Source organism: Penicillium solitum (assembly GCF_028829755.1).
Source record: "Penicillium solitum strain IBT 25940 chromosome Unknown utg000009l_segment0_segment0, whole genome shotgun sequence".
NCBI classification, from domain to species: domain Eukaryota; kingdom Fungi; phylum Ascomycota; class Eurotiomycetes; order Eurotiales; family Aspergillaceae; genus Penicillium; species Penicillium solitum.
The window spans coordinates 1,264,555-1,286,811 of NW_027072128.1; the positions used below are offsets into that span (position 1 = coordinate 1,264,555).

A 22,257-nucleotide genomic window follows, 5' to 3' on the forward strand; every position below is an offset into this window, starting at 1 on the left:
GTTTATTGGCAAATTTGCCCTGAAGAGCAACAAGTCTATATAGAGCCCGACAAAGACACTAAAATCAAAAATCAAGACAAAAGAAAACAAGGGGCAAATTCGAGGATGAAAAAGAGCGAAAAATGGATAGCTAGTGTCCACGTCCATGTCCATGAACCGGGCAGTCATCGTCAGGTCCCGGCCCATAGTCCTCAACACGATTGTGTGGATAACAGTGCATGAAATGGTTGTAGGTCCCCCGTTTGAGCAGTCCCTTGCGCTCAAGTCTAAGCATCAGGTAACAAGCCCAGAGTTGGCAGCTCTGTAGTGGAATCTTCTCAGCCTCGATCTCGACAATGTCTCTGTCTCGTCTATCAATCTTACCCAGAAACTCTGTGTGTTCGACTGACCGGCTATCAAATCGCATGTTAGGTTCGATAGTCAATGTACGATCACTCCTGCAGCCAGTGCTGTGGAATCGGGTGCAGCGCTCAGAACCTGCACGCTTCATAGAAATCATCCAATGGATGGTGACACCGTCAGACGCCGGATAACAAATTTGAACGTAGAGTTCATACTCGTCGCGGTCCCTTCGTCTTTCACGAGGCGTGCTGTGTGTGTTTCCCTGGGGAATGATGGCTAGTTCTCGACTAGAATGGGGCTGCATGGTTATACCTAGTCCTCGGTTAGACATGGTTGTAATATGGAAGGTTGCTAGGGATTTATATGTATAAAATGACTTGAGTAGAGTTATAGAGTAATGAAATGTGGATATTGATGATGGTTTGAGTGTGAAGATTGTTTGCTGTGATGATTGAGTTTATTCCGAGCGAGACTTGATCATTCTTATAGACATCCCTCGAGTCCATCGAGTCATGTAGAAACCCTTTGTTAAGTGCAGATTAACGAAGCCTTGAGTCTTCATTATCCGAATTCCTTTACAAAGGCTTTCTATGATCTCTTTGACTAGCCTAAAATAGCTAGCATTATATCTTCCAAATCAGATGACATTGTGCCTTCATTGTTAAAAGGGCTGGAGGAATATCTTTCATGCGACATAGAAACAAGTCAAAATAGTTAACAATGACACAATTTTAGAATAGATCACTGTTACAAAGAAGGCATATTTACCCGATTATGTTCGCTCTAAGAAAGAGGGTCGACAGGTTTTGATGAGGTAACACTTCGAGGGCATAAAAATATTATCTGGATGCTGCTGAAAAATAGTGCATAGGTCAACCAACGGCCGTGATGTTTTATAGATCTAGGTTCGGCCTCGGTAAGCGTTGCACTAGAGAGTTTAAAGCGCCAACCTTCTCTTGGTTATTACCGAGTCTTGATCAAAGTTAGGTAAAGTCGGATAAACCTCAGACTGAATAAGAAAGTTGAAGGCATCTATACCAGATGCATGGAAGAAATGCAAGTTTAACATTGGCGTTACTACTGTTATTGAGGCTCTCGAAGGTATTTTTCAAGGGAGATACCACAGCATCGACATCGAAATGCTCGTTTCGAGACACCAAACAGACGTCATCTTCAGTATCGAGTGGTTCTTTCAAAGCCTTGATCACTTCATTGGAGCCATGTAGGCGAAACATTCCCTCCTATCAGGCAGCTCCTTTCCCTCGGAGGTGTTCTGTTAAATACAATGATATGCCACGACTGGCAGTTACATATAATTCCCTGGGAGTGCACGGCGTTGCGCTGCGTCAGCCAAGGTATGCCGAACAGGGCCCTGCAGGGCTGTTCCTCTCGGCGACGGCATAATTGGTTGCAATCAACGATAAAAGCGATCTCGTGGCGGGTGGCGAGGGGGGGAAGTAGATCCAGGGGGCGTCAGTCTGAGGAGAAATTAGCGAAATGAACCAGGCTAGTAGATGGTTTGGTATACTCACATGAAAATTACAGGGCTCGGAGGGAGCCATGTTGGTAATATATTGGGTGTCAGGTGAGGGAGAGGTGAGTGACGGAATACCGGTAGAAATGGAGTGCGAGGAAAAGTCTCGCTGAGAATGTTTTAAAGATAAACTTATTATGTACGATGTACGATGTTCGATGGATGATGGGGGTGGTACAGATCCACGTGGATCCCGGGGACCTTAAATTATTACGTCATTGTTCTGCCTCGCCTGGGCAAGTTCGGATCAATCATGTGGTTATATACCCTTCGATCCGCAACAGCGCCATTCACACTCCTGGGTCCAGTTTTCTCGCCACATTCAAATTAATTATCATTCAAATCACTTCTCCTACTCTGTCACAGGACACCAATCATAGTTTCCATTCTCGTTGTTTCCCCACCACGAGGGGAACGGGTGCGAAACTCCACCAGCGCCGAACACAGCAAACGAGAGGACGAAGAGAACCGTCAGACTGGCGCCATCAAAGGCTCCCGTAATCAAGTATGAGTATTCACTGAAAACCCGGGGTTTGTAGTTTCGGAGATAGTACTGAACGTAGAAGCCAGCGGTGATCCAGGTGAAGATGACGCAAGTCTGACTTTGGTTGTAGGGAATAAAACCAGCGTATTGGATGTACTGTGGTAGATTGATTTCTGCAACGTCCAGGCTTCCAATTTTGGGCACAAACTAACGGTCAAACTGGCATTAGCTTCAAGTATCTTCAGGAAAGGCTGTGGGATTACTTACGTGATAAATGACACGGTGAACAACCACAGCAGCGGCGCCAACGGCTAAACCAATAGGTACTGCCCCGTATGGGGTCCCAACCTTGTAGATATAGGGAGCCAGGGCCCATGATGCGGCATTGGTGTTGTAAGATTGGATACCTGCACCACTCCAGGAGGAGTTTCCGTTTCCGTCGGAGAGAAGCTCTCGATTGCTTGACACAATAGAGATCATAATGGCGTAGTTGATGAAGCCACCAAGAATTGTACCATATATCTGTGTTATGAACATTACACGTGCAGGGATTTTGACTAAAATATAAGTTAAGGACATAACTCTTGTCACCGAAACAACGACGGGGAAACTCACGGTATTCGCCCATCTTCAGATCTGAGGAAAGGTTAACCGCATTTGAAATCACGTTATGCGACCAAGCAGCGAAGTACATGTTACCGACCGGGCGTCCAGGAAGGATGAGTCCAGCCAGCATCTTTGACAAATTGTTGGTAGCAATACCATTGCCGAACCGAGAAAAGAGGAGGATACTCTATACCACGGCCACAGTCAGCGTCGTTGCACGAAGGTTAGTATCTAGGAGACTGTACTCACAAAGGGCGCGATAATGCATCCTATTACCAGTGAGATAACGTATGCCCAGGGCGACAAGGTGATATTCTCTTTCACGGTCACAATGATACCGAGAATAAAGCTTACAACAAGCACGACGATATACCACCACCATGGAACCTCTTTATAATGCTTGGCCATATGAGTATGGTGCCGATCATCATATATACCCACTCTGGCACTTTTATAAGCCCGCATAATATCCTTGCCCCAAAATAGGATGCAATGAACGATCAGGGCACCCATTGCTGCGTTGGCCATAAACATCGCGAATGCGAACGTTCCAGTAAGCCTTGGCAATCCATTTTTAAGCAGGGCGGCCTCATCGAGGACACCACCGGGGAAAACAGCTTCGATAGGGTATGCGGTGCCGTTGTTCAGAAGCATTTTCGTTGACATGAAGGGAAGCTCTCGCGAATTCCAGCCATTGCCATAATAGATGCCTATCATAATGATAAAACAGGAAAAGATTCCAGCGGCCTGATGAATCTGGAGTTTGAGAGGGAGCGAGGTTTGGAAAGATGTGAGCTGCTTCTGTTAGGCAACTTGCTAGATCAATGTGTAAGGGAGGGTGGTCATCTCTCACATATTGCCAATCAAACGAAAACGAGAATAGGCCAAGACCCTGATTGTTCGTGGCTCCACCAAAGATATTGTTGAGTACGGCACCAGTTTCACCGGTGGCCTTTTGTGCAGCCAGACACTAGAACAAAGCCTGATGTTAATAACTTTTATTCGACGAAATTCCCCAAATCAGACCATTTCATCTGGTCGCATCGGGACAAAACTAAAATATGACGTACCGGAATAGAAACAGAGTTCAGCCACGGGAAGATATACGCAGGAATGATCTCGTATATCGACATGCCGGTGAATGCATACCAGAAATACCGAAGGGGTTTCGAGTTTTTGACTTCCTGCCAATGAAGTCCCTGGAGAGTCTTGACGGTAGGTAGATTACTCCAGTAGACGGCCTCGGGGTGCCAGACAGCAACAGGACGCAGAATTCCGCAGATTCCGTATCCGAACAGACCGATAGAGATCATACTCAAGATCACAGTAGCCGCGCTGATGGGGAGATCATAGAATAGATTCTGTGCTGCAAATACCTGAGAGGTAGACGAAGCATTTGAGGCTGAGGTAGCAGTGATGGAACAGATTGCGTGCTCTTTCAGACTCCATTCCCCGGTATTAAAGAATTTAGCCACCGTGATCCACAAAGGTAGCTTTCCTTGGTTACCTTTCGCCCTCCAGCGAGCTTCCAATTTATCGCCACGGGGAAGTAATTTAGCCCAGCCATTGCCGACGAAGTAGGCGATGAGCACAATGAAGGTTCCTTGAATCGTTACAGCGGTCGGTTTGAACTATGTATCCAGTTGTTAGTATTGATCCGGATGATAGATGGATTGGAAGTTACCGAATAAATCTGGTTCATCACAGCTTGGAAACATGCAAGACCGGAGGCAAGTAAAATACTCCGAAAGGTTAAGGAATCGTCAAAGTCATCTCGAAGAGACAACATATGAAGAGCTACATCAGCACCGGTAATGATAATCGCATCCGGATTGCCCATGTCATTTTCATCGATTGAATGCTCATCTTTGGTAGCGAGAACAGTAGCAGGAGTCTTTTCACCGATGGCTTCCTGGCTCACTACCGAGATATCACTGGTCTCTTTAGGTGGCTCAGGCATACTTGGGGACATGTATCATGTATATGATGCTCTGTTCCAAAACGCTGGGGTATAGCTATAAAGTTGACCGCAAAGTTCTTTTTCCTAGGACATGCGGGCTTCTTATAATCTAATATCGGAGAAAATACATTCTTATCGGAACGCTGGAACGACTGTTTTATGATACCATGCAGCCCTAAAATGAGCCACGGCGCTTGAGGCGACAGAACATTGCTTTGTCTCAGACCACAATATAAAATAATTAGGCACTGGTATGTTTTTAAGAAAACCCGATTTGGCCCTGATGGTAACATTTCCCCTAAGATGTTAACATACTAGCCCTAGAGAGCTCGGACCCTTTATTTTCTATTGGGTTCTTTAACACCCGCATAATGTTGGAATTGAATTTGGATTATGCTAAGAGTCTTCCCAGGGCTCGGTCCTTGTCGTAATATCTGTCAAAAAATACCACTATCGAAGCAGAATACAAAAGGCATACCTTATCTTATTGAGCGTCTTGCGTATGCAGAGCGACTTGGCGCTCTTTCGATAAGGGACAAGGACAAGGTTAAGAGTAAGGTCTGCCCATTTGAAGGTAGGCCGTTGATGCTAATTTGCCCAAAGTTTGGCACTAACCTATCGCGTCCCTTGTCCGAACTCCGTGTTCTTTTAGCCAATGCACGTCAAGCCAAACCCAGATTACGTGGGAAAACCCTTGTTTTGATCAGCTGGGAGCCACTTGGCAATCGGAATTCCGACGGAAGACCCACGCTAGAATCGCCTCTCCGTAGCTAGCGTTGCATTTTCCTACTTTCGTCCGGGCACGTGCGGAGATTGGATGTTCGTTCTGCCTTCTTTTTATTTTGTTTTAATTTTTCGGCTCTCAGCCGAGGCCCTATGCACTTGATACAGCAGGAAAATCAGCATCCTTTATTTTCTCTTTCGCTCTCTTCATTTCCTCTCTTTCTTCTCTCCAGTCTCTCCCCGAGCCAATAGTACCTCGTTTTCTCTCTCGGTCTACTGGTGGCGTTCATCCCGACTCTTTGTCTCTGAATGTCGTTATCGTGGAATTCACGTGACGTCCTGTCAAATTCACAGTCAAATAACGAGAAAGGGCTATAAACATATTTCTCATTCGGTCAATTGATCACACCAAACATGTGTTCGCGAATTAATTAATCATATAGGCTAAATACATTTAGCTTTGATCAAGGGTCCACGGGTCCTACTAAGGACTAGACCAACCGTTTAGGTTACATTTGGCGAAACTCTGAAACACATAGCGGGGAACAAGGCTTTTCTGCCTGAGGCAAATGAATATACAACACGTGCCGGATAAGAAGATGAGAAGCCACCTTTGACAACCAGCAATTATTTGAATACCTTCATTTCACTTTGACTTTGCCGCAAAAATGGCTAGCTTGTATACAGAGATAACCCCAGCAGCGGTCAGGAATGCCAAGGTATTGGCCCTCATTGTCGTATCACTTTGCCTAGATGTTGACTATGGAATCAGGGCTTACACCTTATCACCTGCTTGACTCCCAACGGAAAGAAAGTCCAGATCCTTCTTGAGGAGTTGAAGAATATTTACGGACTAGAGTGGACAACTTCTTTGATAGATCTCGACACCGATGAGCAGAAGAAACCATGGTTTCTAATGCTCAATCCCAACGGTAGATTAGTCCAAAGCGTGGGATTATGTGATTGCTTACATATTTTATAGGGAAAATCCCCGTACTCATTGACAACACCGGAGAAGAGCCTTTCCCCGTCATAGAATCATCAGCGGAGCTACTCTATCTTGTCGAGACGGTAGACAAGGACCATCACTTCAGCTTTTCCGACGCCAAAGAGCAGTCCCAAATGATGCAGTGGCTTATCTTCTGGCATGCTTCGGGTCAGCCTAGTCAAGGCCAATTGAACCACTTTGGAAGATTTGCTTCTGAACAGATACCTTGTGAGTAGACCTCTCCACTATATATTTATACAAGCCGTGGGGAGCAAGAATGCCATTAATTAATTAATACTGCAGATGCCATCGAAAGATTCAAGGCTGAGACACTCCGAGTTTACAACGTACTTGAGCTACATCTTTCTGGACGCCTGACTAGTCAGCCTCGAGAATATCTTGCTGGACATGGTCTTGGCAAGTTTAGTATTGCTGATATTAATGCATATCCTTGGGTCCAGGGGTGGAAACGAAGCAAAATATCAGAAGAGGAGATGGAAAGTTACCCACATGTGAAGGAATGGATAGGTCGGATTGAATCCCGACCAGGTGTACAGAGAGGGACGGGTGATATTTACGATGAGGATGTTCACCCTGAATTACTCATCAGTACTGCCAATGAATAAGTGAATTGGGTGTCCAAATAGTCTAGTTTAGCATATAAGCAAAGTATGGTGCAAAGTATGATCTTCCAAGACCTGTTCCTCCAGGGGCCGATGATATTTTCAATTTAAGCACACTATTATAGCTATATATATCTTAAAACAAAATTTCTAGCAGTCGCAAAGCTCCAATTGTGGGTCTATTGTACTCTCAGCTGCATATAACTCCCTCGTAGCCCCCGTGAGAGACCCAGCCATCGTTCCCAATAACCTGTGTTCGGATGTCTTCGAGTTCGCCATAAGCGCCAAATCAGCGACTTGTTTGCCTGTCATTAACTACCCTCAATATCTTCTGCGGATAATGAAATCGAGCATGACATGTTTAAGACTTTCTCTCGGTGGTCTAGTTCCCTTATATATTTGCACAAAAGGTTCGTGAGCCGAATATATATATTTCCGGCAGCCTAGCTGGCAACGTGGAATACGAACGCTCTCAGATCGTCATCGTGTTTTATGGCTTTTATGGCTTTTATGCCTGTGGCTAGAATCGGGTTGAATTCCTTCACTGCAAATTCGTAATATTTCTAGCGCCTAAGCAGCATATCATACCTACTACAGCGCCAAGTCATGGTATATTCAGTGGTATATCAATGGGACCGCTAAAAGGAAGCATATGGTATACCCAACCGAGTCACAGGGGATACTTGCGAAGGTATGTGTAAAGGCACTCATTCATGTACTTAGTTTAGTCTTCACGATCAATCATTGTTACGTGTTTTAGCTTTCAACTTTTGGATGGCTCTTTACTTGATTATACTGTCACTCCTATATAGGGAAACTAGGTACCTTGATATTCTCGCTGCTGACATATTCAGCGCTCTACCTATCGTTCCTCGATAACCACAAAAGGATCGAGGAAGATCATGCCCTTGCTCACTAAACATGATCGTGGTTTCTCTTTTCCCTGCATTCCTAGACACACATTGATATTGGATGCTACACGTGATCTAGTGGCAGAGAGGTCAGTTGGCTCCATCAGTAAGGTGCGGCGGCTATGAGGGCCGTGACAATAATTTCATGTTTGTTTTGAATACATACTGTATCAAATCGGTCTATCCCGGTTCCAAGATAGAAGTGCTATAGAATAGAAGAGGACAGTACGGTTGAAACAAGCGATCTCGAGCACCGCCTCGTGGCTGGTGTGGCAACATATGCTTTCCAAAACCACGGAAGGGATTAACCGATCTAAGGGTTTATCAAATCTAGTCCAGATTTGGTTAGAACATGTAAGCAACTTGCATTAGCGTACTTCAATTTTATCTAAGCCAATCATATTTAGGCTTGGCATAAGCACCCTGCATCTTTAAAAGAGCAGGTCGCCGCCATGATCGCCCAGCACATCCATTCCCCATGTCATCAAATATGGCGCCCGACAATCAACGAATTGAACTGATTCAAATGTCACAACTGGCAGCTATCCGGAGACCGGAGGATGATTGGACTGGTATTATAGACCGGACTGAACGGAGAAAGTTACAGAATCGTCTCAACCAAAGAACATATCGTACGCTTTCTCCTTCATCCGATCGCATGATATCATAACCACTGACATGGTTAGGGATGCGACGTCAGAATCGAAGCACAGAGGACAAAGGGCAGCTCCACAGCAACGAAGCCGTAGTTGTACCATCGAGCCCCACTCCAATTCAGATCGACCGAGATGAAACGGGATTTACCTGCACTATCGCACCCCCACAAGTGTACTCAATGATGCGCCAATTTGAGTCCCTAGCCCTGGAAAGTTTCATTCGCAACTCCCCCGACATCGACCACCTCCTCTCCCTCTCCAGGCTAAATATACAGCGTGCAGTCACCGAGAACACACGCTTGATTGGCATGACAATGGAGTGGATGCAAGATGATGATGCTATCTCTATTTTCAACACTCCAATACCTAGCTTCTCGGTGTCAACAATACCCCCGAGTCTTCAGCCAACAGAATCCCAACAGCGCATCCCTCACCACCCTTGGCTAGATTTCTTCCCCTTTCACAATATGCGCGACAATCTTATAGCCCTTCAAGAGCTTATCGATGATGAGGATTTGTGTCACGATATGATGGCGTTCTGGGATACGAGAAATACCGGGGCTACTTTGTTAGTATGGGGTCCTTCGTGGGAGCCAGAAAACTGGGAAGTCACGCCGGCTTTCCTATTGAAGTGGGGATTTCTGCTTAAAGGTTGTGAAGAGTTAGTGATGAATACTAATCGGTGGAGAGCAAAGAGGGGCGAGAAGCCGCTCGACTGGAAAACAACGCTAGCTTTGATATACCGATCGCCTAGTGAATAGGCGAATATACCTCTCAAATGCTTGGACCCGGCAAATATTTTTCATTTCGTCAAGACAGTTTTAGATTACCACTCTAGCTCCATTTGTCCCTTGTTCACGCAAACAATCCTAGAGAAACAGGTGCAGATTTCATTTGATCTTCTTGCATCTCCTGGATCAGTGGATTCTGCGGGTAATCCTCCAAATCGAGATCAAGGTATCCATTATGAGCCCACTTTCTTCCTGAAACAAACAACGAATGCCCGTTAATGTTGACATCGCTGAGGATTCTCAAGAGGCATTGGCCTGCATCTTCCGCCTTTGCAAACTCAACTCCCACGCTGGCTACATGGTTGAAAGTTTCTTCAGATAAAATATTCGTTTTGACATACCTGATGCCTTGTTAGCAATAGAAGCATGTGATAATGAACGATATTGAAGCTGACCATGGAGAGATGATGTTGACCCGACTACCGTAGAAATGGGCGGTTCTTCTCAACGAGTGCATAATTCCGCGCGCGGCCCATTTGCTCGCACTGTACTGAGGGGCCCGTGGACAGTCCAGGAAAGCTGCACCAGATCCGATCAAAACTAAGCAACAATCCTCCTGCGTTTGTGATGCTTCTGTGCCATTCTGCCGAATAAAATAATGTGCGGCTAATTTAGCCGTATAGAGTGTACCCCTGATGTTGACGTCAATGACGCTCAACTTGGGCTCTTCTGGCTCCTGATCGTCACCAGAGCACAAAAAAACTTCGTCCTCGCGATGAATGCCCGCGTTGGCTATGACATGGGAAATCCTCCCCGTTGGAGAGAAGAGGACGGCTTGGCGAAAGAGGTTGATTTGATCACTCCACTTGGTGACATCGCAGCGAATGAATTTAGTCCTTTTGAGACGATAAATGAGCGTGAAGCGCAGAGATGAAGATTCGACTGTGTACATACCCAGAAAGTTCTTCTTCCAATTTGATTCCCCTTTCAACGTCAGGGTCACCGATGCAGACTTTGACGCTAATCATGTTGTTAGCTAATGCTTCGCTTCCCTGACATCATCTCATACCCTGCGTCAACCAGAGCTCTAACGTAGGCTTCTCCCAAACCGTTGGCAGCTGTCTTCCAATCAGTAGATGTTCCATGTTCAATAGAAAGTTCCAACAAACGACGTACCTCCAGTTACAATTGCTGTTTTCTCCTTAAGGTTCTCCACATTGATTGGCTTGTTGCAATAAATAGGTCCTGCGTGTATGTATTCTTGCATTGTGTCAATAGTTTGAATGTAAATCGATAGATACCGAAGTTGGAAATGTTGAGAATCGGGACGAAAGGAAGATTTTATAACCTCGAGGTTTCACATATTTTTTCTTTGGCCATCGGATATGAGCACACAAGTCCGGTTCCAATGCAAGTTGCTTACATCCCAGGTTCAACACTCGGACCCCGTTATGCGCTCTGATTTGCCAAGTCGCTGTTTTTTCGCACTCCAACTTCCGGAAAGAAAAGTGGAATTGTCCAGAAATATCCACATAAACACCCCACTACTCCAGATTGAGTTAGGAAGTGTAAACATAATCTCCAGCACCTTGCGAATTCCAGGATCACATGGTGCCAGAATATGACATATTTGGAACCAATTTAAAGGGAGCTTCGTCATTCAAGAGCGACAGGGTCGAGGCCTATCACAAGACTCTCTGTATGGCCTAAGAGGACGGATGCCCATGTCGATGTATACCAATAGCCGGGAGTCAACTATCCGCGGAGACCTGAGACTGGCCCTGATCGGCTGAAGCAGTGTCATCATACCTGATCCGTCCGTAAAGCACGACTGTAGAGTACAACCAAGATACCAAACTGAGAGGCAGATGCCGCCACTGGGGCAATTACTACGCTGCGGAATACCAAAACTGGGCACGGTTTCTCGACTAGCCTTTGCGGAAAGCGAAGGGCCCACAATAGATTATTTCAGCATTGCATTCGTGCTGGTTGTAATCGAGTCTAAATTTCTGTCAAAGACAGTGCGTTTATCCCGGGCATTTTACGGTAGGGTAGAGGAGAGAAGAAAGATCTGTATTCTGTACAAACAAATGGAAACTAGCTAGATATCGACAGCCTTCTTGCTTCCGCCTCTTCCAATATATAACCCGCATTCTGTCTGACCTACTACCGCTAACTAAATTGCCTCATCAAACAGAATTCACCAAAACCGGCCATACATACACTAATCAGTGCGAGTGAGAGGAGTAGTTTAGATCTTCCAGCTCGGGTTGCGACTCACTCACTTTAGCTGAGACTCGTTTGGAAGAAGTGAGTGAATTTAGCGAATGGAATCAGCTCCACGCGATCATAAAGGTCGACATGACCAGCCCGAGGAACCCAAAACAGCTCCTTCGGTTCGCCCGCACGGGCAAACGCATTTTCGCTGAACTCGCGCGAGTGTGCCTGGTCACCGGAGACGAAAAGCATCGGACGCGGGGAGATTGTTTCGATATCGTTGAATGGGTAGAAATTCATGAACTTCGTGCTGGTCGAAAGCGTCGGGTGCGTCGTAAGATTCACAGTCGTGCCCTTAGGCGTGACTTCACCGCGGTAGGTACGGTAGTAGTCATAGAACTCACGGTCCACCAAAGTCGAATTCGCTGTGAGTACGTTCGGAGTCCCACCCGTAACCTCAATTCCGCCACCCTCCACCTCGATCCAGCGCTGCTGAGCCGCCCCAGCGATGATCTCTTTGCGCGCAGCCACGCTTTGCGCCTTCCGTAGTCCGTCCCTGTTGACAGCGCCCATATCATACATCGTCGATGTTGCGATGGCTTTGATGCGTGGGTCGATCTTCGCTGCGCTGATAAGGAAGGAGCCGCTGCCACAGATACCAAGACCGCCGATTCGCTCACGATCCACGTTCGTGAGGTTCTGGAAACCAAGGTAGTCGACTGCTGCGCTGAATGCATCGGTGTACAGTTCAGCGGACACAGCATTGCGCGGTCTACCCTGGCTCTCACCCCAAAATGGCATGTCAATTGACACCGTAACGAAGCCATGTTCGGCCAATTTTGTGGCGTAGAGGTTCGCACTCTGCTCCTTCACTGCACCCATTGGGTGGCCGACGATAACGGCCGGGGCGGAGACACTGCGGTCGAGATTGTTGGGGGTGAAGAGGTTACCCGCGATAATCGTCTGGTACTGGCTTGCGAAAGTGATCTTGTGAATCGTCATATTATCACTGCGGTAGAAATTGTCTGCCCCGTATGACATGTTCTGTCCCATGGCTGACATAGTATGAGCCATTGCCATTCCAAACATGGCAATGGTGTTTCCGACGATCTTCATGTTTCTGCTGTTTGCTATTCAAGTCTGTGCCAGAGAGAAAAGGAAAATGTTTGGATATGGAATATTTCCAGCTAGGACGTGCCTGTGCTTTTATATTTCACAAGGACTGGTACATTGTGACCTTGGAGACAAAACCAAGACTGGCCTCGTCATGCCAAGAGACATCATTGGTAATGCCTGGGCTGATTTTATCTGAGAATCTAGTTAGATAGGAATAGGAATAATCAAACCTTCCAATGTATATCTGCAGTTTTGGCCAAAATGCGGCGCCACTTCCAATCTTATCTCCGGTGCTTACAGTGGGTATGCCAAGTATTATTCCAACCTTGAAAGGGTTGCGTGGTTGTGCCCTTGGATGAAGAAAGATTTGAAGATTAGTGGAGAAATGCCAAGTATTCCACTCATGCAAGTTGCTTATGTTCCTAGCCCTAGCGAATCAGGATTTACCACTAGGTGACGATCATTCTAAGACCCCTTGTCTTGGCGACTTTCTACGGCCAGTATCTCAATAATCTAAGTTGCTCAGGAAAGCACCACTCCAATTGGAAGATTTATCTACGGGGTTGCTCACAAATCCTGACGATCACGGATAAACATGATTACTGTAAAACCTGGTTATAACGAATACCCGGATATAACGAACGGAATCCGGTACATGAATTAATCCGCCATACAAAATTCGTTATATCCAGGTAATAATAAATCAATTTCAACCTCCCAAAAATCGCTCTCCGAGAGTACCGTCGAAACAACCCCTTACTTCCCTTTACTTCCTATAAGCAGCTTGAAAATTGGTTTTATAAAGCCTATTATCATCGTCTCTCGCCTTCTACGATATCCGATATCCTCTCTTCCCGATACCTTTATCCTAATAACGCTGTCGATCTCTCGAAAAGCCAGGTTAATGTAAAACGTACTCGTCTTAGGCGGTGGCTAGATCTTGAAAAAGTACTTATCTATTGGGTAAAACTTGCTGAGAATTATATTCCTATAACCTAAGACGTTATACGTGAGAAAGCGTGTTTTTTCTAGAGCCAATTACCTATTTACGAAGGCGTTAAAATGCCTATATTTAGTAATAGCTGGCTTGCTGGATTTCAATATCATGAATCAGTACGTAATCGTATATACTATGGTGAAGATGGAAGTACCCCTGAGTCTATGAGTTTTTGTTGGGGCTCCTACAATATGTAGGCCAAGAAGTGGGGAGGGAGAGAGTTGATTTCTATGGAAGGCTGTTCTGCCGACTATCTATGTACAGAGGGGTTGATTGCCTAAGGCACTAACATTGTTCAGCCTGAGGCTGCCACAACAGTTTTAACTATGAGGAGGTTGATAAGGATAAGATAGAGGTTATACGGCCCCAGGTCTTATACCATGAGCTATTCAGGCTTTGAACACCCTTCAGTTATATGAAGAGTAACTAGAACAGGGTGAAACCCAGTTAATTGGTGCTCTAACTAAACATGAGAGGTTAATTGAAGTAAGGAGGATTGGAGGACAGAAGCAGAGGGACATAAGGAGCTTTTTTAGGGCCTGAATTTGTATGTAAACCAGAAATATATGTTTAATGTATGGTACCTGGATTTAACGAATACCTGGATATAACGAAATTTTTCTCGTGTCTCAATTGCTTCGTTATAACCGGGTTTTACAGTAATGAAATACGTAAGTGTAAGAGGAGCACAGGTTATCGATTCCCAAGGTTGTTCCAATCTTGATAAAACCGAGATGCATTCTGGTTATAACAAATATCCTGATTGTTTCCGGAACTAGTGCATCTGCTAAACGTCAATAATTACCGTAGCAATGCTTGGTTGAAATGACCGATTCTACCTCTGTAGAAAATCTTCGGCTGCCTTTCATTTTCATCGGGCTCTATTTTATTTCGGTCACTCTGTCAAAATCTGTCTTCTATGGCCCACATGTGTAGGTAGGTCCCCATTGATCTAAAGGAGTTTGACAAATCCACTCCATAGACCCTTGGAGGTGAAGATTCCACGAGGATCCACCGCCTTTTGGATCTCCTTGAGCCTTTGGAAGTTCTCTTCGCCATAACCGGGGAACACCTCGCTGGCTTGCTGGGCCGATGCGTAGTTGATATATTTATACCGGTTCGCCACACCCAGCTCCTGGGCTGCCGACTCAATCCTGCGAATGGCATTTGCGGTCATCGTGTTAACTGCAGCATCATCGGTTGCATCCGACCAGGCTGTGGAGAGCAAAATAACTAGAAAGCGTGTTAGTAGTCATAGTAGAAAGCCTTTCTGAACAAAACTTTTGATAAATACATACTAAAAAGAGGTTCGTCACGCTCAAGGTCAATACCAAGAGCATTACCGCCTCTTTGCTTCATGGCCGCGATGGCAGTCCTTTGCATCGGATAGCTGATGAAATTGGTCCTTATGCCGGGCACGGCCTTGATAGCTTCCACCTCCTGTTTGAATATCTTGAGACCCTGTGAGAGCAGGGGACGGGATGGCGCCACGGTCAAGGTAGCGAATAAGTTTCTGTCATATAAGAATAAATAAATAAATGAGTAAAAGGTTAAATATAAGCCCTTACCGAGTTGTACCCATCGAAATAGAGCCATTCGACACGCTGCTCATGGAGCGTATGCTTGTAGACCTGCTCAATGTAGGGATTTGGTCGATTTCGCGGAACACCGACGGGTTCTCAATTGGCTTCGCATAGCGTTGAGTTCCCATCAATGTGAAGTCTTCACTGCCTGAGGCGTAGCCATAGTATAGATCATAGCCCATGTCGACGTCATTGGTGATATCCTTATCTGTGAATAAGTCGTAGATCTTGTCCAGTACTTGCTCGGTTTGATTTGGAGAGTAGGATGTCTGTCCGGTGAAGACAGGGCCTTGGGCAAACGTGCGGACCGTGAACGCCGTAACAATGGCGAAGTTATTGCCTCCTCCGCGGAGAGCGAAATAAAGATCCTTATTATGAGTCTCGGAGGCGGTGGTAATCGTACCATTGGCGAGGACGACCTAGAAATAATGATTTTAGCAATGAATAGATTGTTCAGATTGCTGTAGAGCAAAACGCACCTCATATTCGAAAACGTTATCCAACGCCCATCCGTACTTGTTCGAGAATGGGGATGTTCCTCCACCGAGTGTGAATCCACCAAGACCCACACTGGCGACTCTTCCACCAACATAGGACAAATTGTGAGATTCCAGGGCCTCATACGCTTGGATGCTCGTTGCACCCCCACCAATACGTGCCCTGGTGCCATTGTCCAATACCTCAACCTGTGTCAAGAGGTCTAGGTCCACAGTAACACCGCCCACAGAATTTGAATCTCCCGCATTCCGAGAGTGGCCGCCACCCTTTACCGAAAAGTAGCACCAGTGGTCAACGAGGACGTTCAGCAATTTGGCCACATCGGAGGCATTTCTCGGCTCAATGCGACAGGACGGGTGAACCTCCTGCTGCTTCGCATCCCAGATCACGAAATTATCGTCAGGAGGGTAGTGGACCGCAGATCCGAAGATTGTGGAGAGTTGGGCACACTACATATAGTTAATATTGGAAGACGAAGGACTTTTGACAAACATACTGCTTGTTGACAATTTGCAGAGGGTGTTGTGGCGGGTTTGATGGTTTCTCCTGCGTTTGCCACAGCAAGGAGAGAAACCAACCAAGCAGCAGTTTGCAGCATTGGAACGTAGCACACGTGAAAATAAAACAAGGGACTTGCGGTAACCAAAAGATCTTTGCGGTTTTATGTTCTAGACAATCGATTACGGGGAAACCTGAGTCTTTATATATCATTTTCTGCCCAAACAAAAGATCTTCACAACCAAGAATGATAACGTCGGCCAAGTCAAGAGCCGGTGCAATTATTGATGCCGGCGGAATCCGAGGTAAACCTCATCCGATGCCAAGGTGATATGCATAGTTATCGCAATATTATCACCTGGAAAATTGCAAGGGGCACCACTCTGTGCAAGGGCATAATATAGCAGCGCTGTAGCCTGAAGGTGCTGACAGTGTATACATGGATCCATGGAAGTCTGCGGGCAAACTTCGGATATATACAGTTCCTAATATGGATAAGCGTCATGCAGGTTGATGACAAGATGGGGCTGATGGATGCATCTAATTGGTTTAACTTTGCGGAGCAGTTCCAGGGTTCCGTACATTTGTAATTTAGGCATTCTACCCGGACCTTTGGCTTTCTTCACCCTTCACGCTATCCCTACTTCTTACGGCATCCCTTTACTAGTGTCCCCAGGTTCCTGTCATCAAGTCACATAAGGAGCACGACATTGCAGGAATAAAGCGGACCATGGAGCAACCCTCTAAAAAGCGGATCGCTTTACGACCGTTCTCGGAGCGCCTCTCCGCATGGCCGGAAGAGGATTGGTCAGGTATAACTGACCCAAAAACACGCCGAAGACTGCAAAATCGCCTAAATCAAAGAGCTCGACGTAAGTCTAATTCCCACCCTATCAGATAGCAAGCATGTAATTGACCCTGCATACAGGTCTACAGAACAAAGAATCGGGAAAGCCCTCGGAAGACAGAAATAACCAACATGACATCAACTCTCTAACTGCTAAACAAAATGCAGTTACAAGGCAGAAAAATGAACAAACACCAGCAACACATACCACAACGGACGTGACCTCACTCATTTCCTTGAAAGAAATCGAGGATGTGCATATCCTACACTCACATTCAACAGCGACAAAAGCTACGATGCAACGTTTAGAGATGGCGGCGCGCCAACACCAGATGCTGGGGTCTCCACGCACCGATCTTCTACTCCACCTTATTCAGTTCAATTTCACCAGAGCACTCATGGAAAACACAATGATCTTGGGTCTCACATCGGATCAGCTACACGACGATGCTATTTCACAATTTAATAGCATTGGCCCGTGGCAATATGACTATGAGAATTACCTTCCGCCCAGTCTACAGCCCACCCTGATTCAACGCTCTCTCCCACATCACCCTTGGTTAGACCTGCTTCCTATCCCCCACATGAGGGATAATTTGATCTTAGCTGGAGACTTCGAGGAGGAAACCCAGCTGTGCATCGATATGAAGGGGGGTGAAAATGCGCGGTCGGGAAGAACTGGTATTATTGTTTGGAGTGACCCCTGGGATCCGGCGGGGTGGGAGGTTACGGAGTCTTTTGCTCGTGCTTGGGGCTGGGTTATTAAAGACTGTCAGGACTTGGCACGTTCGACAAACCGGTGGCGGGCAATGAGGAATGAAAGACCCCTCTTTCGTATGAGCTGATCTGGAGGATGTTTACCTGTCTGATATTGAACTGAATCACAAGTGTGGATCCGAAAAGACTGCATGCGCTAATTGTCGATCAATGCAATTTGATGACATGTGTGGGGATAAATAAAGAGGCCAGAGCGTACAACATAGGGGTCGGCAGGTTTCTATGACGTAGTAATTCCTGGGTAATACCCGCAACGCCACGCCGCTTGGCTAAGAACTAGAAGATGGCGGGGGAAAAGCGGGAATCGAATTCCGCATCTCATCGTAGGCATAAGATAAAAATGGGTTTCCGTTCGTCTTGTATCTCAACGAAGAGTTCCTTTGATTCTTAGCAAGGTGACACGACAACCTCGTACTAAAATGAATGTGAGCTGGGATACTCTGTTCGATTAAACACTAGCTACCAACAAGTCTTGGGCCCAATTCCCCTAATTAAAACACTAGACTAATTTCAAATAGCATGACTTCCCCCCATGAGTCCAATAATGCACATCTCATTTGTGGCCAATCACCTTTTTAGGCTCAGATAGGTCATCGATGCTCTTTAATTCTTCGGGAGTAAGCTCGAAGGAAATAGCGCGCACTGCTTCATCAACCCTCTCCTTCTTACTCATACCCAGAATCGGAGCTGTAATAAAGGGCTTGGATAAGGACCACGCAATTGCCACAGTCGCCATAGATACACCATGTTGCTTGGCAATCCTCTCGACCTGTTCATTGACATTTTTGTCTGCCTCTGTAGTGGACTGGCCAAGGAAACCTTGACCCTGCCCCTCTCCACGCGTCGTAGTAGAGAAGTCACGCCAGGGCCGGGCCAGGAAACCCATGGCAACGGGGCTCCAGGGGATTCCACCCATTCCGAATTTGGCACATGCAGGGTACATCTCCCGTTCCTCCTCTCGGTAGATGGCATTGTGAAGGTTCTGCATTGAGATAAACTCCGTCCAGCCATGAATGCGGGCGGTATACTGGTACTCAAGGAGCTGGTGGGCCCACATAGACGAAGCGCCGATATACCGCACCTTGCCTGACTTGACGACATCATGAAGCGCTTCCATCGTTTCTTTAACCGGTGTTCTGGGATCGAAGCGATGAATCTGTAGCAAGTCGACGTAGGGTAGGTCTAGCCTCTTCAGACTGGCATCGATACTCTCGAAGATATGTTTCCGGCTCAAACCGTACTGATTGACGTATCCAGAGTTGTCCTTTTCGTCATCTGTCATCGCCATCGGTTGTTCGATACCGCGGCCAACGGGCGCCCACAGTTTGGTTGCGATGACGAGGTTCTCACGGCGCCAATTGTATTTCTTGATTGCCTTGCCTAGGATTTCCTCGGAGATCCCGCTGGAATAGGCATTTGCTGTGTCGAAGAAATTGAGACCGGACTCGTAGCAGTGATTCAGTACGGGAAGTGCTTCTTCTTCCGGGATCGACCACTTGAAACGACCGTCTGGATTTCCAAAGCTCATGCATCCCACACCAATCGGAGCGATGCGAAGACCACTGGTACCGAGTTGCACGTATTTCATGTTGGTCTGTTCAAGGAGAGTGGAGTGAAAAGAAAGATTGTTGGGTTTGGTGTCCCCGTTTCTGGGGACCAAGCAGGGTTTTGTACCTTTTGGACGGAGTTAATGGATAACCAACCTCTCTAACTCCTTATTGACGGAGTTAGTGAATAAACAGTCTCTCTAACTCCTTGGGAAAGCTTGAAATGAAATTGCGCTATACGCTTCATGCGACATGATGACAGGTCGCACCTCATTGGTCATATTTTTAATTTAGTGGAGCCTGAGTGATTGTTGACATTAAATGTATCCAATCACATTGCAGTGAGGTAGATGTGCGAGGGCGTATGTCATGATTTCAGAAAAGCATTTGATACTCAATTCTTGGAGGAACCAGTGAGCCGGCTCCTAAGACCCTGGCAGCCCAATCAAATAAGCCTATCGACGGTCGTGCGTGTCGAGAAAGACACGGTCCCTCGAAGTCAAAATACGCATCCGTCTATGTAAAGATCAAGCACACGCGTTAAGGATTCCAAACTTTATGTTATGTAAAAGGTTCGTGGTCCATGTCGTAGGACCTAGATTCCCAGAAAGGGGATGTTTTCTTAGTGTTGGTAGGGGAATTGATAGGGACACCCCAACTTTTGTAAGGACACCCCAAATTATGTAATTTGAATTATTAGATAATATAAAATATCATGTGATCTGTATTAGAATTACCATAGCAACATCATTCTAAATGCCTATACCATAGTCTAGTATAAATCCCCTAGCTCCGCCCCCTAATTCTCTCAGCTCTTTAGATCTCTACCTCTCAGATTTATCAGATATGGAGCCCCCTAAAGAGCAGATCTTTGATAGTAGAGAGCTACTAATGGCCTCTGTACGTCAGCATGCTCTCTCCCACGGCTATGCTATCACTACTATACGATCAAATGCGAATCGAAATATATGCCTAGGTTGTGATCGTGGTGGCACCTACTATGATCGAATCAATGCGCCAGATGGGGCAAATCGACGATTAACAACTACACGTCGAATTAGTTGTCCATTTAGACTATATGGAAGAAGAATTCCAAATAGTGAGACGTGGGAATTGAAGGTACGTAACCCTAGTCATAATCATACCACTAATAATATGATAGGTCACCCTATAGCTCGCAAATTCACAGAGGAGCAGCTTCAAATTATCCTTCATATATCTGAGGTTGGATCGAAGCCCCGTGATATCCTTGCTCTAATTAAAAGAGAGCATCCTAATACCCTAGTTACCCCTAGGGATATCTATAATGCACGAAGTGCTTTACGAAGACAAAAGCTTGGTAATAGTACTCCCCTTGAGCTTCTAATTAAAACTCTACAGGAAGATTATTGGAAATATGCTATTAAGCAGGATCACGAAGGCCATATCCTCTTTTTTATGTTTGCGCATCCAGAATCAATCAAGTATGCTAATAAGTATAATAGGGTTTTCGTACTAGATTGTACTTATAAAACGAATCGATATCAGATGCCTTTATTACATATCATTGGCATATCACCCTCAAATTCGACATTTAGTATTGCATTCTGCTTTATGTAGAATGAGAAGGAAGAGAGCTATATTTGGGCTTTAAAGACCTTTTTCTCCTTCCTAAATCCCCTACCCTTTAAACCAGTTCTTTGTACTGATCGAGATCTCGCTCTATTAGGTGCACTTAGGGTTGTATGCCCTAGATATCCGTATTTACTTTGTATATAGCATATTAATAAAAATGTGACACAAAATACAAAGCAGTATTTCGATACGAATAATAAGTATCAAGAATTTCTCAAATCGTGGATTCAGCTAATCTATTCTAGTGCCGAGGATATCTATAATATAAGGCTTTTAGAATTTGAAAAGCAATATCAATCCTCCCCCCTACCCCTTCGATATATTAAAGATACATGGCTAATTTATAAAGAGAAATTTATAGTTGCGTGGACACAACAATACCTACACCTAGGTAATTCTGCGACATCCCGAGTTGAAGGCTCGCATGCCTTTTTAAAAAAGCATATAGGAGCTTCAACAGGGGATATGTTACTTGTATTTGAAAGGATTTCACAAGCTTTACAAGCCCAACATGCTACGCTTGAATATGACCTTATAAGAGATCAAATTGAAAAGGTAATAGTACTATCACAACAGCTTTATACTAATATTATGACTAGGACCTCTCGATATTCAATCCGACGAATTAGTGAGCAAGTTTCAAAGGCTAAAAGAGCTACAGAAATAGCTCCTATACCTCCCTGTACAAATACATTCTCAAGAACGATGGGTCTACCTTGCGCACATCAGATTGCTACTTTACTAGAGGGTAATGCAGCTATTCCATTATCAGATATCCACCCGTTCTGGCGAATTGGCCTTAGTGATACATAGACTGCGACATCGCCCGTCCATGGGCACCTCCTAGGTGCCCATCGCCCGTCCACGGTGGGCGGTGGGCTATTTGGATTTTCCAGTGCCCGTCCATAACGCCCACCGCCCACGGGCATGCCCATCGTGGGCATGCCCATAACGCCCACCTCTATATAAAGTTGTCTTAAATATATATAAAAATTAGATATATAG

General features: G+C 45.6%; 9 protein-coding genes across 9 annotated transcripts; 3 read left to right on the forward strand and 6 right to left on the reverse strand.

The window, feature by feature from the left end:
- Positions 1-130: 130 nt before the first annotated feature.
- On the reverse strand, positions 131-646 carry N7455_011594 (uncharacterized protein; the record flags this gene model as incomplete). The annotated part of the gene is made up of 1 exon (XM_040954499.2): positions 131-646. The coding sequence occupies one exon, from the start codon at positions 644-646 to the stop codon at positions 131-133; it is 516 nt and encodes a 171-aa protein (XP_040815145.2).
- Positions 647-2,228: 1,582 nt separating this feature from the next.
- N7455_011595 (OPT family oligopeptide transporter) lies at positions 2,229-4,938 on the reverse strand (the record flags this gene model as incomplete). Its single annotated transcript, XM_065606711.1, has 7 exons — positions 2,229-2,567; positions 2,628-2,917; positions 2,976-3,153; positions 3,216-3,767; positions 3,820-3,936; positions 4,037-4,597; positions 4,651-4,938. 7 exons carry the CDS (start codon positions 4,936-4,938, stop codon positions 2,229-2,231), a joined length of 2,325 nt encoding a protein of 774 aa, XP_065459877.1.
- A 1,379-nt stretch (positions 4,939-6,317) lies between these two features.
- On the forward strand, positions 6,318-7,263 carry N7455_011596 (glutathione S-transferase family protein; the record flags this gene model as incomplete). The annotated part of the gene is made up of 4 exons (XM_040954307.2): positions 6,318-6,368; positions 6,422-6,581; positions 6,632-6,865; positions 6,941-7,263. 4 exons carry the CDS (start codon positions 6,318-6,320, stop codon positions 7,261-7,263), a joined length of 768 nt encoding a protein of 255 aa, XP_040815151.2.
- A 1,398-nt stretch (positions 7,264-8,661) lies between these two features.
- On the forward strand, positions 8,662-9,588 carry N7455_011597 (bZIP transcription factor; the record flags this gene model as incomplete). Its single annotated transcript, XM_065606712.1, has 2 exons — positions 8,662-8,803; positions 8,858-9,588. 2 exons carry the CDS (start codon positions 8,662-8,664, stop codon positions 9,586-9,588), a joined length of 873 nt encoding a protein of 290 aa, XP_065459878.1.
- A 94-nt stretch (positions 9,589-9,682) lies between these two features.
- Positions 9,683-10,825, reverse strand: N7455_011598 (putative short chain dehydrogenase/reductase; the record flags this gene model as incomplete). The annotated part of the gene is made up of 5 exons (XM_040954271.2): positions 9,683-9,959; positions 10,014-10,454; positions 10,513-10,578; positions 10,628-10,676; positions 10,735-10,825. The coding sequence occupies 5 exons, from the start codon at positions 10,823-10,825 to the stop codon at positions 9,683-9,685; spliced, it is 924 nt and encodes a 307-aa protein (XP_040815112.2).
- Positions 10,826-11,732: 907 nt separating this feature from the next.
- N7455_011599 (alpha/beta hydrolase) lies at positions 11,733-12,891 on the reverse strand (the record flags this gene model as incomplete). Its single annotated transcript, XM_040954449.2, has 1 exon — positions 11,733-12,891. The coding sequence occupies one exon, from the start codon at positions 12,889-12,891 to the stop codon at positions 11,845-11,847; it is 1,047 nt and encodes a 348-aa protein (XP_040815277.2). The 3' UTR covers positions 11,733-11,844.
- Positions 12,892-14,840: 1,949 nt separating this feature from the next.
- On the reverse strand, positions 14,841-16,567 carry N7455_011600 (FAD-binding oxidoreductase; the record flags this gene model as incomplete). The annotated part of the gene is made up of 5 exons (XM_040954320.2): positions 14,841-15,121; positions 15,187-15,401; positions 15,457-15,890; positions 15,951-16,418; positions 16,466-16,567. The coding sequence occupies 5 exons, from the start codon at positions 16,565-16,567 to the stop codon at positions 14,841-14,843; spliced, it is 1,500 nt and encodes a 499-aa protein (XP_040815260.2).
- Positions 16,568-17,197: 630 nt separating this feature from the next.
- Positions 17,198-18,159, forward strand: N7455_011601 (uncharacterized protein; the record flags this gene model as incomplete). Its single annotated transcript, XM_040954479.1, has 2 exons — positions 17,198-17,339; positions 17,396-18,159. The coding sequence occupies 2 exons, from the start codon at positions 17,198-17,200 to the stop codon at positions 18,157-18,159; spliced, it is 906 nt and encodes a 301-aa protein (XP_040815238.1).
- Positions 18,160-18,644: 485 nt separating this feature from the next.
- Positions 18,645-19,679, reverse strand: N7455_011602 (aldo/keto reductase; the record flags this gene model as incomplete). Its single annotated transcript, XM_040954444.2, has 1 exon — positions 18,645-19,679. One exon carries the CDS (start codon positions 19,677-19,679, stop codon positions 18,645-18,647), a length of 1,035 nt encoding a protein of 344 aa, XP_040815247.2.
- Between the last annotated feature and the right edge of the window lie 2,578 nt (positions 19,680-22,257).